Source organism: Rhinopithecus roxellana, chromosome 8, assembly GCF_007565055.1.
Source record: "Rhinopithecus roxellana isolate Shanxi Qingling chromosome 8, ASM756505v1, whole genome shotgun sequence".
In the NCBI taxonomy this organism is placed as follows: domain Eukaryota; kingdom Metazoa; phylum Chordata; class Mammalia; order Primates; family Cercopithecidae; genus Rhinopithecus; species Rhinopithecus roxellana.
Window position 1 is genome coordinate 53,718,640 of NC_044556.1, and position 18,462 is coordinate 53,737,101.

Consider the following 18,462-nt stretch of genomic DNA (forward strand, 5'->3'; position numbering starts at 1 on the left):
GCATTGTGCCACTTCACAGCCCAACTTCTGATCCCAGACCTCCTCCTCTAAAGAAACTTATTTGAGAAAATGAGCGCTGATTTTATTAAGAACTTTATGTAGAATCATGCGTAAATTACCAGTATTGAAAAGTTGAAATGTGGCATGGAATCAGAATCTCAGAACTTCATTAGCTGAAGTACTGAGAATGTGTTGTAACCTCCTATATCAGTGCATCTCAAATGTGGTGAAGGACCTGTTTGTGTTTCCAAGCCACCCCAGATGGGTGCTTTTAGAAAATGCAAAAAAAAAAAAAAAAAAAAGAAGTGCTAGAAAAAGAAAAGCAAAAGGCATACAAAACACAAGCCCCGATTTTTTATTATTAGATTCAAGACATATAAAAATACTCTGCCAAAATGAGGCAGAATAGGGTTTGGAGGCAGGGTACTTAAGGCCAAATCGTGTTGACTTCTAGAGCTCAATCAAGGAAAAACATCAAGGGCTGGGAGTAGGGAATCTGAGACCAATTCGTGCTGACTTCCCAAAGCTGGATCAAAAGGAAAACACCTGGGTCTGGGGGCCGGGAAGCTAGGGCCAATTAACACCAACTTCCTAAAGCTAAACCAGAAGGAAAAACCCCATCTCCCCACCTCGCAGTAGCAAAGGATCAAAGGCTACTCTCCCTACAACCTTCTGGTCCCAGACCAAACTGAGGGTTGGGCTGCTGTTTTTCAAGGTCCAATAACAAGATGCAGATGAACTGGGGAGGAGGAGAGTTTTTATTTCTGAAACCGGTTACAGGGAGAAGGCCTGGAAATTATCGCCAGACCAACTCAAAATTACAGTTTTTCAGAGCTTATATACTTTCTAAACGATCTGTCTACATGTAAGTGTGCATTTATCTAAAGACATAAGTGATTAACTACTTTTAATCTGTAACTAAGGTCTGAGTCCTGAAAACCTTCCTCTGGAGCCTCAGTAAATTTACTTAACCTAAGTGGGTCCAGGTGCTGGGGTGATTACCCTGGTATTTTCTCCTGCTAAGTCATGGAGGTTTGAGGAGTTCCCTTAGACCCCCCAATGAACTTGTTTGTGGAGGCCTGGGGAGTTTCTTCAGACCCACAGTAAAACTTGTTTAATCCTAAATGGGGTCCTGTTAAGAATTCCTTCGATATTTTGTCATGCTTTAAGAGGCCTAGGAAAGGCCTAGGCAAAATTCTTGATGGGCTTTTGTTACATCCCAGCCTTTGTATAAGGGCACTGGCTTTTAATATTTAACCACTTAGTCAGTACTGAAACAGTTGTTAGTGAGACCTGGCCTGCCACACTTCCACCATGTCTCAGATGGAAAGGGAAAGTGCCTTGGATTGGCTGTGGGCCAAGCACTAAGCATGGGCCATGCCATCATCTGCATAGGGCACACATTCACCTCAATCTTTACTTAGCCATAAACCAAATCCTTCATCCAGGTAAGGGGTAGCCCATGGGGACCTCAAAAGAACTACTTAAAACCCAGAAAACTTTGTAACTTGGCCCTTGAGCCACTTGCTCAGGCCCACTCCCATCCTGGGGAGTGCTGTCTCAGTTTAATAAATCGCTGCTTTTGCTTTCGCGCCTTGTTCCTTTGTTACTTTGTGCATTTTGTCCAACTTTTCGTTCCAAATGCCAAAAACCTGAATGACTCACACTCAAGACCCTCCTTCCAGTGACAAAACTGCTATCAAGGTTTCTAATGCTTACTCTAGGTTTCCGTATTTGTAGTAGACTGGTAATGGGACCATCACTAGCCCCAGCTCACACAGAATAAAACTATGTATCATACATCAAACTCTACTGAGCATACTTTAATCTATTTAATGGCCTCTTTCAGTGTTTTAATTATTTATGAACAGCAATGATCCCTAAAACACTGTGATAATTTATCTTGGCTTTTGATCCTAGAGGTTTTGATTAATGATACCAACTTACTTAGTAATCATTTATCCTATATCAAGAAAATTAGATTGAAAGAACAAATCTAGTTATGAGAACATTAGATTCCTAAATAAAACTTTTTTTCCTTTTTAGACAGTCTCGCTCCGTCAGCAGGCTGGAGTGTAGTGGTGCGATCTCGGCTCAGTGTAGCCTCTGCCTCCCAGGTTCAAGTGATTCTCCCGCCTCAGCCTCCCAAGTAACTGGGACTACAGGCAAACACCACCACAGTCAGCTAATTTTTGTATTTTTTTTTTTCAGTAGGGACAAAGTTTCACCATGTTGGCCAGGCTGGTCTTGAACTCCTGACCTCAAGTGATCTGCCTGCCTCAGCCTCCCAAAGTATTGGGATTACAGGCGTGAGCCACTGTGCCCAGCCAATGAAACTTCTTTATCATGGGGGTGGAACTCAGCTCCTATGTTTATCCCACTTTCAACTGTTCTAAAGAGACCACAATTTAACAATATTTTCTGAAAGTCATGGAGTAAAATTAAGCCTAATTGTGAGAGTCTAGACCCAAAGGCTCATTTTAAAATGTCTGAGAGCTCAGAGGTGATGAGGAATAAGAAGAAGGAGACCAGGTTGTGTGGCTGTCTCATACAAAACTCATTTCTACAAAGAAGGGGGAGGGCCTGGGCTGTGGAGGTTCAGCATTACCGCAGTCTCGGGATGCCTGCCAGCCTAAGATAGATTGAATTAAGTGAAGTCCAGACAACTTCAGAGCAAGACCATCTGTTTTTCCTTTCCTCAAGATTTCGTTCAAGCCAAGTGATGAAACTGCTCTCTTCTTCCCTTTTTTCCATTAAAGTTGCTGTTTTCAAGGTGTTATGACTTTTGAAAGATAGGCTGAACTGCTGGAGGTGCTCAGAGAAACTAGAATAGAGTTCTATTCACAATAGATGCCATTTAATTTTATATTTTACAAATATTTTATCACTCATAGGACACAGCTTGATAACCATCATAATATGTTTTTATTGATGAGTGAATGGATAGGTATTTATTTTTATCATCATAAGTTTATGTTTTGCATGGGCTCATTCTGTTCTCCTGGAAATCAGAAGAACAATATGGTACACAATGACGCCATCCATCCCTGCCAAACCTTGGCCCTGTGATTTATCTACCATGCCCAGTGCTGAGAAACGTGCTCAGAAAACTCAAATATTCTGAGAAATATTCTCAGAAAACTAAAAGTATAAACTTATTCTCAGAGACCAGGTAAGAAATTGGTTGTTTGGGGTCGTTTCATTCTACTCTCTAATATAATGATTGAGTCTAAATTCTGGTTTTCATAGTTTTGTTTTTTTTTTCCGGGGGCGGGGGGTTTGTGCATGTGCGGACAGTCTGAAACAGACTATATTGGGATTTAAAAAGGATTTCTGTGTGTCAAACAAGACAACTCTGTAACCATAACAATAAGGGATCGCCAGTTAATTCTGGACTGGATTCCCCAGAACTGGACTAATTAATGTGAGGACATAAAATCCCAGTGTTTCATATGTTTAGATATGTCAGAGACCAAGGTGCTTTCCTCCCAATAAACAGTCAACTCATATGTTAGAGGCCTATTTAAATAATCCTTTGTTGGACAGCCCCACAAACAGGTGTCCACACCACATACACCCCAGCTCTGACCCATGCCCCATCACTTCCCCAGGAATGATGTAAGACTGTAAAGAGCAAAGGTTACAAAGCCCAGAACTGGCACTGTTTATACAGAAAGGGAGATCCATCAGTAGCATGACTCTTTAATCATTGTTATTTACAATTTATCATCTGACAGACTTACAGAGAATAAATAAAGAAAAGAAAATATACAATTGGTATCACGTTTCTTTTTCTAATACAGAGAAATTTTACGTATTCTATTTGGAACGTCTATGATAGTTTTAAGCAGAAATTAAATCCATTTTATCTTTACCCCTTGACAAGACACATCACCTTCCAAAGCCTGCAGAAGGGGGCCCAGATGTTTCCTCATCACAGGAAGAGTGCACCACATTGCTGCAGAAACTCAGTCCTCAGAAAAAGTTACCAGGCAACAGGGTAGAAGAATAGGATATCATGAATAATAAAGGATATATAATGGATAGGCTAGATTACAGACTCTTGGTGTGTTTGCAGGAAGCCTCTTTTCAAGAAAACAGTTTTTCACTGAAAATGATTACCTTACCCCATTGTGCTTCCTTTGAGTCTCTGCAAATTCTTCCTTGATATGTTCATTGTAATTGTCGATGAGCACAGGCTAGCTTGGGACTCAGATTATTTTCCTGCAAGGCACCTGACATTGTTGCATGTTGTTGACAAGGTGTCTGCAGGAGAAACTAGATAGCTTGTTTCAAATAGGCTGAGTATAAGGCCAGAGTCTGATCTCTCCTTTTGAATTGGTGTCCTGTGGAGAACTACCTTTCATTGCTGTCTAAATGCCTCAAAAAATTAAGCAGCTGTATAGATCAATTTCTGCATCAAAAAGTATACAAACAGAGAATGCACTTCACCAGGTACAAGTCTGAGCATTTTTTTCTCTTTCCTCATTTGAAAATAAACTCTCCATGTTACAGCAAAAAAATTCTCCCTACATTCACTCTAGTTAACTGGATGACAAGTTTTTGTTTCCATCTTAAATTCATTCAAAAAAACAACATTCAGCAAATATTTATCAAGTGCTCACAATGACCTAGGAACTTAATAAGACACACATTGTTATTATCTTGTGACCCCTTAAATAGGGGACTTAAAAATGTCAATCATAAAACTCAAAACTGTAATCCACAAAACTGGAGTTTCAACTTCTCCCCAGGTTGCTGCTGTGTTTGCAATTAATTTGGTTTAATGTGGTTGTTATTCCATTTAATAACAGCTATTTAGGCAAATAAAACCTCTCTATCACTCTGAAAATAGTATTTTATCAAACATTAGGAGTCTATACCATTGCATTCTATTCTCTCCACAAGCTATTCCCAGTGCCATTAACTAAGTGCCAACTAACTCTTGACTGAAATACTGGTTTACTCTAAGCTCCTCATTTTGTCCCCAGTACTAATCCTACTCACTGTAGAAGCTTCAGGAAGCATCTAGAATATCCTGCTATACCTGGTTTTCTAGGCAACAAGCTATGAGCAGTTCTTACTGTCTTTTGTGTTGCCTAATATTTCTAAGTTTGGCTTGGATTGTTTCAGATGCCAAACAGCCTAACTAATCAGAAAATTTAGAAGCAATGTAGGCAGGGTATTGCTCATGATAAAGAAACACATTAATGTGTTACAGTCTCTCTAATACTGTAGAATTTTATCCAGATGGTGTCTTTCCTGTTGTATCCAAGCAAGGCCAGATTACAAATCAGCAAGAATTAAAAGTATCCAGCAACTAAATGAATATGTGTGGAAAAACTGGTGAAATTGAAAAAAGGTCTGTCGTTTAGTTAACAGCATTATGCCAATGTTAATTTTCTGGTTCTGAAAATGGACTAAGTGAAATGTTATAAATGGGGAAAACTGGATCTAGGGTAAGGCCACTCTACTATTTGTGTAACATCTTGTGAGCCTTAAATTCTTTCAAAGTAACAAGTTTTTTTAAAGGATACACCAACTCAACAATTCTTCACCGCTCTTTGGCACCAAGTAATGCAGCTAATTGTAGCAGAAAACTCAAAATGCCAGAAATCAAATCACCATTAACCACTCCAGTCTCTTTCCCTCTAAGTTCAGTTCTTGACAACTTATTACCAAGTGAAAAAAACATTCATCTGTTTTTATTAAAATGTAACGTTTCTATTAAGAAGAATTTCCCAGCAAAAATAAGGATCTGCATCTTCCTGGAGATGCAGAAACATTAGGGACCTACCATATGCACTGCCAGAGGACAGAAGTCCTACTAAAAGGGAAAGACTAGGATAGCAAATTCCAGGTCTATAAATTCAACTTACAATCAAAGACTTAGTAGCTATATATTGCAATTTTCTTTTCTTTCTTTCTTTTCTTTCTTTCTTTCTTTTTTCTCTTTCTTTCTTTCTTTCTTTCTTTCTTTCTTTCTTTCTTTCTTTCTTTCTTTCTTTCTTTCTTTCTTTCTGTAGTTTTGGGCAAAACATTCACTGTTCTGTTTTAGTATACTTCCTTGGAATATCTTCATCTATTTCCATCTTGCAGACACTCCTCTTCTTCTATTCTCCTTTACTCAAAACACATGGTTTAGACCCACATCATGGCTTTGTTGTGGGAAGCCTGGATGGGACTAGAAAAACACATGTTTCCAACATAGTGCATATCTGTTTGTGCAGATATCAGACAAGATTTAATCTTGTCTAACTTATGCATATCGTTTTGATGTTTGCCTGTGGTTATTCTGGGCACAGCAATGGTGGGCATTATTGAAAATGAACTTTTTTGACAGAGGAAAGATAATAGAACATGAAGATTTATGAACTACCATAAGCTCCCCATCTCTGGGTCTTCATTTCCAAAGCAGCACTTGGAAAACCAAGCCCAGTTCAGGCAAATAGTTGATTTCTTCTCATCAGCACTTGAAATGGTCCAGAATACACCAGATGCTCAAACCACCTTCCTCACTCACTTCTGAAATGAAAAGGTCATTCCCTGATGATTGCTATATCTTTTCCAAGAGGAACTTCCCCTTTCTTAAAATTCTGAAAAATTCCTTTCCATTTCATACATTGAACCTGACTTCATTTCTTAATAAATATTTTTATCATCTCTATCATCCAGAATTTCTTCTTTCTCCATTCGTATTTATCTTTTACTTCAAGACACTTACATTCCTATTCCCTTTCAAAACTCCTTCTTGTTTCAAAATGGATTCCCAATGGCTCCAGCTACTCCTGTTTCTACTTGCTCAACTTGATCTTCCCCTGTGTCTTTCCTGTGCACTCTCCGTTGCCCCTTTTTTGTAGCCTCCTTTCTAGCCCTGACCTTCCCCCCATTCAGTCATATGCACATTCGCGTATCCTTTTTTTTTCACCCCACTTGCATACAATCATCTTCTTTATACAGTCTTAATATACTTGCAAGTGATCTTTCCACAACATTAAAACCACATTTTGCTCCTCAGGCACCGCTTTGCACTTTAGATCTTGTCTGGTCACATATGTGTCTGGAAAGCACATCAAGTTTTAGATAGACCTAAATATCAGCACATTAGCCAGCAAGAATATAAATTTAGATCTGGCAATCCCAAAACACAATCTGCACATAAAATAATTCACATATATCATGAAGAAGATAACTTACTGCAAATGTAATAAGGCCCCACAGTCTCCAATCATTTTTTTCAATCTCCTTTTCAAAATAAGTCCTAGCTTTGTTCCTCTAATTCAAATTTGAACTACTTACTATGTAGTTCAAATATGAACTACTTAGTATGAACTCTACACACTAGGCCCTCACCATGTATTCTGTTGGGTTGCTTGGATTTGTGCTACTAAACTCTAAAGGCATGACTAAGCTAGAAACTAAACCTGTGTCTATAATACAAAGGTCTCAGTGCCAGAAGTTGAAGCCTTCCTCATCCCAGAAAAGGATACAGATATGTATTACATGATAATACATATTGGGCAGCCATCTGAAACAGATTACTTCTATGACTCAAGGCTGGGAAAATTCAGACATTGTAAGTTCATTTTAAATATGATTTTTTAAAAACAAATATGGAAACATAGAATAACTCAGTGAACTGGGGCAGAATCATAAAAAAGAATAAGTGGAGAGATTTTAGGCAAAGGAAGATAAAATAATATTATTTTCTCTTGCTCCATAAGAAGTCATGGCATGGTCTGGATGTAGCCCTACCAGAGGCATGTGGATAAAGAAGAATAGGCTGCAGGTCCTGAGTTCAAGTCCCTTTAATTCTAATGAAGCTTAGAATACTTATTTTGAAAGCGTGGCAGTTCCCAAGGTATCTAGCCCTGCACATATCAAATATGCTAATGTATTTGGAAACACCTGGTAAACCTAAGGCACAATACGAATGGCATGTGTTACTATTACTACCATTACAGTGATTTCTTCCATGATCTCTTTTGCTGGTTACAATTTTCAGAGCAAGAAATGACCAGATTACTAAATCCATCAGTTATAGATCCAATTATCCAGTTAGTACTGGATGTATCAGAACCAGAAGGAACCTCAAAACTATTTAATCTAATTTCCTCATCCTATAAATAAGAAAACAAAATGCAGAAAGACCAAGTGATTTAGCCAAGATGACACACTTAGTGTGAAGCAGAAAGAGGATTAAAGCTCCCAAATCAATGTTCTCTTGACTCTCAAACCAATGATTTCTCCAAAGTTAGTCCTGGGATAGACTAAAGCACAAAGGCATAGGACAACTACGGGGAAAGGACATTTACTAGGATCAGAAGATGACCTGAAAAATGGATCCTGTGGACTTGGGATTTATGCTTATGCTGTGGCCTGGAGCAATGCTGAAGGCTGAATGGGGAAATACACATGATCCTGAGAAACTGTTGTAGAAGGTAAACTGGAGAGGGCAACAGAGGCAGACCCAAGGGGTCAAGGCCATTCCTTCTCAGCTTGGGAAGCTGATTTGTAATGTCTTCTTGTTTCTCCTCAATGGAAATTAAGAGTTCCTTTTTCTAGCTTCCCACTAAATCTGATGATTTGTGGCGTGTGAAAGCTCAGAATCTGCTCTGAGCAGATTCCTTCTTGACAGTGGTTCTGTTTCCATGAATTCTGAAGCCACAGCTTTAAGCTTTCTTTTCTGCGGGTCACACCATCTCAGAGGCAAGAGCGTGTATACTCAGCAGTAGCAATAGATGCTCATCCTGTGCCTCTCTAGAATCAAGGACTCTCGGAGTTAGAAGGACATTAAACATTGTCTCACACCACCATCTACTTTGTGTTTGAAAACCTCCATTTTCTTTGACAAGAGACTCCCCACCTCTGGTAGCAGCCCATTTATCCTTGTATGTTCTGAGTGCTTTGTTTTCCCCAATAAGGAATGGAAATCAGTCTCCCTGTAACTTCTCCACATTAGTCCTAGGACAACTTTTTTGGGGACACTCAGAACAGATCTATTCCCTCTTGGACAAGGCCATTAGGTATTTATGCCTGAGAAATTTAGCCCCAAGCCCAAAGATCCTACAGAGACTTCATCCTTGAAAACGCTAGAAGATTTGGACAAGATGAACTTGAGTCTACCATCAAGATATCAAAACATCAGCCTTCACTGATTAAAAACTCAGATTCTCACTAAAACACACACATGAAAATATCTGAACAAGACAAAGAAAACAACCCTCTTACAAAATCACAAATAAATGGTGGATACCATGTCTGTTATGTGTCCTCCATTGACCTCCTTTCCTATGTCCATTATCTATTCATGAATCCTTCCATCCATGAGGTACTTTTTTTCTGTAAATGACAATCCCCCTTCATACACTCCTGCAGCAAACATTCTTTCCTATCTATATCACCAGTTGTTTCATATACGAATGTCAACCCTGACCCCTGTCCATGAATGAGTGGAACACCCATTTCAAGAAATTGGGGGTTTTCAAGAATATATCATTCACTTTGACAGGAGAGAGAAATACAAACAGTGAGACATGTCCAGAGGCCAAATTAGAAAACCACCTGTGATTAGTTGCTGAATTCTGAGTCCTCAGATTCTCCACATCTATCAAGTGCTTTCCCTAAATTTAATCTCATGTTCCCTTGAAGACATTAGTATTCTTCAAGTTTTTCTTTCTGAAGATTCTTTTAGAGTGACATGGAAAAATATTGTAGAATCTGCACATTTATAAGCACAAGCATAGTTAACCTTTATAAATTATCTGAATTTTCTAGCCTTTGTTATCCAACATTTTGGTATATCAAGTAAGATTTTCTTTTACTAGATTGTATCTGCCCTAGGCTTTTTTTTTTAGTTCTTTAATGTAAAAAAAAAAAAAAAAAAAAAAAAAAAAAAAAAGTATATATGAGTCAGGAGTAGGGAGTGGGGGTGACCAGGAACAGACAGCAAAGCAAACAAGCCTCTGTCTCTCAGGTTCATCAAATGTCCAGATGGAGTGGCATAGCCGTGGGTGAGTGGTAGGTCTTGTAGAGAGGACCTGAGCCGTAGTAACGTGGCCAGGCACTGACAGCATCACTCGTCGCCTTGTTGAAGGAGCAGAAGGTGGATTTCTTGGAATGAGGGACGATTCTTCGTATCTCTTCTCCAGCAGCTAAGCATCAGCTTATACACAGAGTCAGGGCAAATAGCTGGTTGAGGGAGGTAAGTCTTTGAGAAAAAAATAAAGGAAAACAAAAGAGAGAGAGAGAGAGAATATTACAAAGAAGGAGGAAAGGGAAGTATATTTGCATCATGGTTTGATTTGCCCCCTGCCCACTTTCTTGAACTTGATAACTGAAATGGGTGTGGTGTCCATTTTTCCTACTCATGAAAGTTCTGAATCATATCAGCCCTTTTCTAAGCTATTCCCTTTGTCTTCTGGAGTTCTCCGGAGCAGAAGTTTTTGATGGGCCATTATGTGGTCCCTACCTTCATGCAAAAGATGAAACAACCAAAAAGAGACCAAATCTTCCATTTATGACCAACCCATATTGAAGTTCATCTTGGCTGAGCCAATCATGGCAGAGGCAGAAAACAACATTTTTCTTTGGCCCACTCACTTATCTCACATACTTGGGAGTAAATTTGCCCTTCACTGTGGCAAGAAGGCAAATTGCCTCATAACCAAGATAGCTAATTTAGACTCCCTGCTGCCAAAATATTTACAGAGTATAAAGAGACAATTAAAATCTGAGACCCCTCTCTTATTTTTAATATGCATAATGTATTATCTCTTGTCAATCCCTTATCTATCTTTGACTTGCTTGGATCTATTCAAGCCACAGAAGATCCACTTTTTATTGTCTGCAAGATCCTTCCCCAGCTATTATCCTTTTCCTGGTAAAGATGCCATAATCCAAGGGTATGCTGTTGCCAGGCCCCTTTGGGGAGGTACAGTGCTGTAGTGACTGGCAGGCTTTAAATTCCATATCTCACAGGAATTTTTAATCTAAGTCACCCAAAAAAAGTTTGCAGTATCTTGGCTAGGAATTGAGACTCCTGGGGAGCTTGGGAAACTATCTTTCCCTGAGTCTTGAGATGTCACAATACTCTTGGATTGTCCAAGAGATGCCTTCCAAGAGCAACAAGTTCAGGATATATCTGCCCATTTTCGGACATCCAAGTCTAGAAACATTGCTAGATAGTCAAAACCAACCCCAATTCTTATACTAAGCTATATTTTAATGAATGCTAATACATCCCTTTTACACTTATATTTATTGACCCAGAAGAAAAACCACATGATCTAGATCAAGAAATAGATAAAACATGAGAGACAGGACTGTATTTCCTGCTACCTTTGAGTTGGGGAGAAACCTGACATGACCCTTTATGCCCTCCAAGAGTCAATGAGTTGACACATAGATAAAGCAGAGTGTATGGATGCCTGGAGAGGATACTGGTCTTTCACATCATTTGGATAGTTAGTGACAAAGACTATCATCCACATAGTCTGTCTTCCATCTCAGCCCACTCCTGCTAAGTCAGGACTTTCCATTCTCCATCCTTCAAGGTACACAGGTCCACATCCATTCATCCCCAACAGTTCTTACCTGCCTCCCTTGGTCTCGGAAGAACTCTCCAGTATTCTCAATAACCTGTTCATCTGATAGCTGGGAATAGGGCTGTTCCTGGCAAAAGGTGAAAGTCTCCCACAAAGTAACCCCAAAGGCCCACACATCACTTGCCGTAGTGAACTTGCCCTATTTAAGTAAAGAAAAGAATGGGAAATCAGAATAACCTGTGCACAACAATACCCATTTAAATTTCATAATCTGGAGCTATACCCCTTCCCCTACCACAGGCAAGGAATTCTGAAAATGCCAAGATGTGCATGGAGTATTTAGAAACAGCCCATTCTCTCATTCTCATGATCTCAACTTGGTTTTGCTTCTTTGTGATCCAAGAGCTGAAAAAATGCAGCCATAAGCTATCTGACTCTGCAAATGAGCGTTAGGTCAACCTTTCAACTCTAGGGTAGCCTTGGGAAAATGCTCCTGAGAAAGGCAAAATCTGAATGGGAAGTCAATGGTTTTTATGTTAGAGATAGAGGACTCTAGTTTAAGTGCCTGCAGTGAATCCAGGACTCTCATTTACCAGTTCAGTTATCATTACAGTGTTGAAAGATAGACTTTAACAAGTGACAGCAATGAGATTCAGGTGTAAATAGCATGCATTGACTACTCACATTTTCTTCTCAGTACAGACAACAACATTGTGAAGTGGATGATATTATTTATTTTTAAATTTCTTTTTCTTTGAGATATGGGGTCTCATTATGTTGCCCAGCCTGGAGTTCAATGGCCAGGCACATGTTTGATCTCACTACTGATGAATACGGGAGTTTTGACCTCCTCTGTTTCTGATCTGGGCTGGCTCATCCCTCTTTAGGCAACCTGGCGGTCCATTGCTCCCAGGGGTGACCATATTAATGCCAAACTCGGTGAGGACACCCAATAGGTATAGCGCAGCACAGCCTAGATTTTCATCCTCCTGTCTCAGCCTCCTGAGTAGCTGGGAGTACAGGCACACACCACCATGCCAGTTATCCTTATTTTTTAGATCAGAAAAATGAAACAGGAGCGGTTTCCCAGATTCTCCTGGTTAATAAGGCCATTAGTAGTGGAAAAACCGGATTTGAACCAAGGTCCTCTGAATGTCAGTCTAATATATTGTTTTCAACACCACATAATACCTTTAGGGAGAGTAATGCCTAACTATCCTATTAGAAATGGGTAAAATATAGCAATTCACATACATAGGTGAAAAAGATCTTTATAAGGATTTATGTAAACTGGTGTACATCACAGTATCATTCATAACAGCAGGAAATTGGAAAGTACTTAAATATCAAATTATAGAGGCATTATTAAGTTATAGGATATATCTACACAATGGAATATTATGCAGATATTAAAATGTTAAGTTAAAAATAGAGAATTGTGTGGCATAGTGTCATCCCAATTATGTAATATAAATTACATGTATGTACATACATATATAAATGCATGCATAGAAAAAAATTGCATGCATAGAAACAATATATGTATAGAAAAAAGTCCTCAAAGAAAATATACCAAAGCATTGATAGTGGTTATCTTGGTGAGTGGAAGGGAATAACTACACATTTTTTATTTCAAAATTAATTTACAAATCCTATAAGAATATCAGCAGGAAATAAGCAGATTAATCACAAATGAACAAAACCAAATTGGTCTAAGACTTTTCTGTGCAACGTTACACAAGGAAAAAGGGAAAATAACATGTACATGGCATTGTAGGAATTAAAAGTGTATAGTCTAATGAGTCTATAAATCAGCTGAGTGGTTGTAAAATCAACAATAAAAAGTCTCAGGTATGCATGGACAGAAAATATACCTCTAAGAGAGATATTTGGAAAAAATTACTCACTTACGGTATGGAATATCAAGAATCGAATAAAAATTAAAAAGCAAAGAATGATGAACTTAAAAAGAACATCTTGAAAAGTACTGAAATACAATTATAGGAATTAGTCTATATAATTATGAGAAACATGCTTCTGAAACTAATGGGGAAGAAAATATTTTGTATAGGTAACATTTCTTTAAATGATAAGGTTGTTAATACTTTAAGAACAATCACTAGGTAGAAATAATAAAGAGAAACAAAGATAATAAATCTCTTATACTTTTTAACTTGTCTCCCTAAATTTTTATAAGTGTGTTAATTTTTTAGCAGAAATAGGCAAGCATTAAATAATAACAGTTAGTACACAAAGAAAATAATTTCAAATCAGAGAAAATATTAGTCTATTGAGTTTGCCTTCTGCTGTCTCAGGTTTGTCTCCACGTGTCATGCATGCCAGCCCACAAGCCAGTTGTTAGACAGGGCTTTAAAATGCTGAGAACTCACCAGCAAGATACTTTCCCAAGACATCCAGCGGATAGGGAGCACTGCCCGGCCCTGGATCCGGTAATAGTCACCACTGTACAGGTTCCTGCTCATTCCAAAGTCAGCTATCTTGATTGTGTAGTTCTTACCCACTAAGCAATTTCGTGTGGCCAGATCTCGGTGAACGAAATTAAGAGAGGAAAGGTACTTCATGCCAGAGGCAATCTGGGTAGCCATAAACTTCAGATTGGTGTAACTGAGGAAATAGACAAGAAGACAGAAGGTAGCCTATGGAAACAGGAAGAGGTGAAAGGTACACATTCTAAAATTTGTATCAATAAGCTAGGGTTGAAAGCTCAACATTCTTTTTCTACTCTTGATGAATCCCTTGCATTCCCCCAAAGGGCAGCTGCTCCATTATTCCCTGCACACTAACTTCCTCCACCATCCCATAACAGTGATACACTTTAAGGCTCACTGCTCCCTACTTTCAGATCCCAGGTTGTTCTCATCACCACAGGGAGAAGACGGAAGACCTGTCTTGTTTACCTGACAGTGGGTACATTGCTGGAGGAAGAATTAGGGGGCTCATGGCGAGAAAGAAACTGATTGAGATCTCCATTCTCCATGTATTCAGTGATCATGCAGAGAGGGTCATCAGTGATACACACAGCTAATAGATGGATGATGTTTGGGTCCTTGAGCCGAGACATGATCTTTATCTCCTTAAGAAAATCATTCCTTGGGAGGATACAGACATAGATAAACTCAGAATTTGCCAGAGTCAGAATCAAGAGGGAGAAGAATGCACACCAAGGTCTATTCCTAGACATTATACCAAATCTTGTTTCACTTTGGATAACTTTTGAGAGGACAGAGAAATTGACACCTGGATCTGTCTCATTCTATTCCTCCTGAAATATCATGGACCCTTATCCAATTGTAATGTTTTTGAGAATGAGATCCATGACCTATTCACATTTCTATCCCTCACATCTAACAAAATTCCTGCCACACAGAAAGCGATTAGTATTTGCTGAATCAAAAATAGGCTGCTAAAAACCACTCTACAAAGTAAAACGTTTCACTGAAAATCATATCTTAAGTGCACGAGGATATTTACCTTTTTTTTTTTTTTTTTTTTTTTTTTTAAGCCATGGGGTCACTGTATTACTAAAGTGAAGAAACTTTGTATGATGTGAACAACCATACTTTGGCTTATCTGATTACTCTCTATTTTCTCGTACTGACTTTTCTTAATGCAGTATGAACCGTCAGTCAGTTGCAACATGTATTTAGTAGCCTGTCCAAAACAGAGCTCTTTAAAGGCTGTGGTGGTAGTCATGTCAAAAGAAGTATTCATTTGACCAAGACTCATAATTGTTTGAGTACATGGCGGCAGACATCCTTGGGTCATAAAGTAGCAAGATTTTGTTAGTGAGGCCTCTAGCCCACATTCCCAAAACTACTGGAGCAGATGAGTTATAAGCCCTCCAAGAGTTTTCTAGGAATCCTGGACTGGAAGTCATACTATGTCAATATAAACCACTGGAATCAATGCAGTCTTGATGCAACACCTCCCCTCTTTCATTCCCCCTTCCATCTCAAAGCAGGGGTTTCCATGGCTTGGGAGGGTTCACAGTCATGGCCGTCCATCATTGCTAAGGACACAGGTGGAGGAATGGCAAACTTCACCAATCGGAACAATGGAGAAAGGCTTTGTCATATCTTATGTCCTGTGGTTTTATTTTGTTTTGTTTCCCCTCATGCCACTTTCTCCAGTCGTGTGCTAAGATTAATATAAGAAATACTTAATCTCTCTATGAGACCCAGAGAATGTCACTTTTTATTCTTAACAGTATCTTAAAGTTTGAAATTATCAGTTAAATTTCTAAAGCCTCCAGTTTCATTTCCTCACCTTTCTCTCTTCTTTATCTTACATCCTGTCCATTGCAAGTCTTTTAATGAAGTCTATCACTATTCTTGGAATTTATGATAATTTGGAAAATAAGAATAATAAACTTTTTTTCACTATGAATATCAGTGAGACAAATCAAGACAACATGAATAGGAAAAATGTATAGGTCATCCAGGTATGGAGATTTCTCTGGGACACATACAACCAGCTTTCAACCAGCTTGTCTCTCTGGGTGAGGATAAACTCACCATTATTGTAATGGAAAGGCTGTCAGACAATGGAGTGTGGCTGGAAACTGCAATTTATGTAGAAAAAGATCCAAGAGATTATTAGCCAGTTTGGAAAACTGCTAGAGAACCATGGATCCTTTTGATTTGAGGTTCATAGATAATTTTCCAAATAGAGGTAGCTTCTCATTTTGAGGGTTGCTGGAGATAGAAGAAAAGGAGCATAAAAGAGAAAAAAGGGATGAGAAAATAAATAGAAATGTGAAAAAAGGAGACTGGAAGAGGCTTAGCAAGAAAGTCATGTGTGATTGTGAAGACTTTGTCAAGAGGAGGCAATGACATGCAGGAGTATGTCTGCATGTAAAGACCAAAGAAGTACACATCTAGACAGTTGTATATGTTGGGAAGTACAGTGCTTGTGCACAGGGGGTTAGGAAGTAAATATGTGGCAAGTACAATAGAAAATGTACCTTTGTGTTTGAGAGAGATGGAGAAAGAGATGAGGACTGCTGACCCCATCAGAGTAAGAAAAAGGACAACAGTGGAAATGGGAGGCAGCTCACTGACCTCCCCATCTCAAAAGAAAAAATTGCTCAAAAGTATCCAGGAGTATTCCTGGTCCTAAAGATGAAATACATAAAGGAAAATTCAAAATGTAGACCACAGACCTGGCATTCTTGTTGGCATCTGCTCGGAGCATTTTCACAGCCACTAGGACAGGCTGGTTGGCACTGACATCTAGGGCAAAATCTTTGTCTTTGAATTTTTCCATTCCCTCCACTTCACAGAGATGAACCTAGACAAAAGTCATCTAGTCTCAGCATCATCATTTCTCCTGAAGATGTCTCAGTACTCTTGCTGGGCATTTCCTGGAGATAAACTAACTCTTACAACTCAGGCAAAATGATCAAAAGACCAATAAGAAGATATGTGTAACATATCTATGATTCAAATAACTGATAAGATTAAAAACAATGGTAAAGTACCCAGTTAATATGCTACTTTCCTGCCTTAGAAATACACATTGATTGGAATATTAAGTGAATGAATGAATCAGTAACAATATTATATTACAGCATAGCCCAATATAAAATGTCTTTTATTACAAATGCTTGAACTTTGATTCATGAGTCACTGGATCATGTAAAACATAAGGCAGTTTCCTTAGTATAGGGTTTAGCATTATAAGCAACTCCTGTGTAACAGTATAACAGATACGGGTTTTCAACCCAGGGGACAGAATGAGTACATGTCACACCATGAACAGATAGCATGGGCCCCTCCACCTCTTGCAACACCATACCTATCCAAGGAGAGAACATGAGATCCACACTGAAAATCAATAACACATCTTAGGAAACCAAGTGTTTTATTTGGAGTTTAGATGGTGGTGAAGAGTTCCTATTACAATTCAAAACATTGCTTTGAGCTCCCAGAAGGTTCATGTGACTGATGCAAGAGTGAAAAGTTTAATAATGCATGCATCACTCTGAGGGCAAATGAAAAGAGTACTCCTCCTTATCTTGGTTGGTGATTCATTCCCTAGTGGCTGATTCTGGGACTAAAGGCAGGGGCGTGGTTGTTTTTGACCATTTTACATATAACTCTCATTAAAGGGGAAAAAAACAAAGTGGCTATTGAGAAGCAGAATGTTCCTGGACAGTTCATAAAAGATGATCACATCTTGTGGATCCCACCCTGCATAATCTATTGTAAACATTTTTGAAAATATTGAATGTGTTTCAAGATATCTGAAGTCTAGTGACTTGCCTGCCGTAAAAACTCCTGTATAGAAATCAGAAGTCCCAGGAACTCCACAGCTATTTGACAAAGATGAGGTTGACCCAATACTAAAATCCAGAGGACAATGCAAGGAGAGACAAGTGGAAGAGACACTCTGTTGTGAATCCACCTCTGGAAGGGACTGTTTGTTCTACTGACCATTTTTATCCAACCACCTCCTTCCAGCTATAAGGGACTGGAGGCCCCACTCAAAGAATCAACTCACCTCCCCAAACTGTCCTTCTCCCAGCTTCTCTTTGAAAGTTAAGAGTTTCCTGGGGAACTCCTCCACAGCCACATCTTTTCCTGAGAGCAGGTCCATGGTGATGGCAGGCACTGAGTATGTGTTGCCTCCTGTCACTCCCTGGAGATTCACTATGTCAGCCTCTGCATAGTGGGGCACCCCCTCAGGGCCACTGGGCTGGACTGACTTCACAACACCACTGCAGCCTGGGAAAACAAGGGCAATAAGCCTCATTCCATGGAGCATCTTTGGAGATCTCTTCAGGAAGGAACTCTGAGAGGAGGGCTAAAACATGCCCCTGTGAAAGCCTAACCTGCTTCATGACATTCTTACTTGGAAAATGGTTTTGCTTCCTCTAGAGATTTTCTTGTGGCCT

At 39.1% G+C, this 18,462-nt stretch overlaps 1 protein-coding gene across 3 annotated transcripts in view; it reads right to left on the reverse strand.

Moving 5' to 3' along the window:
* Positions 1-3,682: 3,682 nt before the first annotated feature.
* DDR2 (discoidin domain receptor tyrosine kinase 2) overlaps positions 3,683-18,462 on the reverse strand; it is a 175,183-nt gene continuing 160,403 nt past the window's right edge. For all 3 annotated transcript variants that reach the window (XM_010356485.2, XM_030936630.1, XM_030936631.1), the window contains 6 exons: positions 18,069-18,292; positions 16,729-16,856; positions 14,465-14,656; positions 13,937-14,171; positions 11,596-11,745; positions 3,683-10,210 (listed from right to left, as the gene is read on the reverse strand). In XM_010356485.2, coding sequence (XP_010354787.1) covers positions 10,076-10,210; positions 11,596-11,745; positions 13,937-14,171; positions 14,465-14,656; positions 16,729-16,856; positions 18,069-18,292 — 1,064 coding nt within the window. In that variant the 3' untranslated portion in view covers positions 3,683-10,075. The remainder of the gene's footprint in view (positions 10,211-11,595; positions 11,746-13,936; positions 14,172-14,464; positions 14,657-16,728; positions 16,857-18,068; positions 18,293-18,462) is intronic.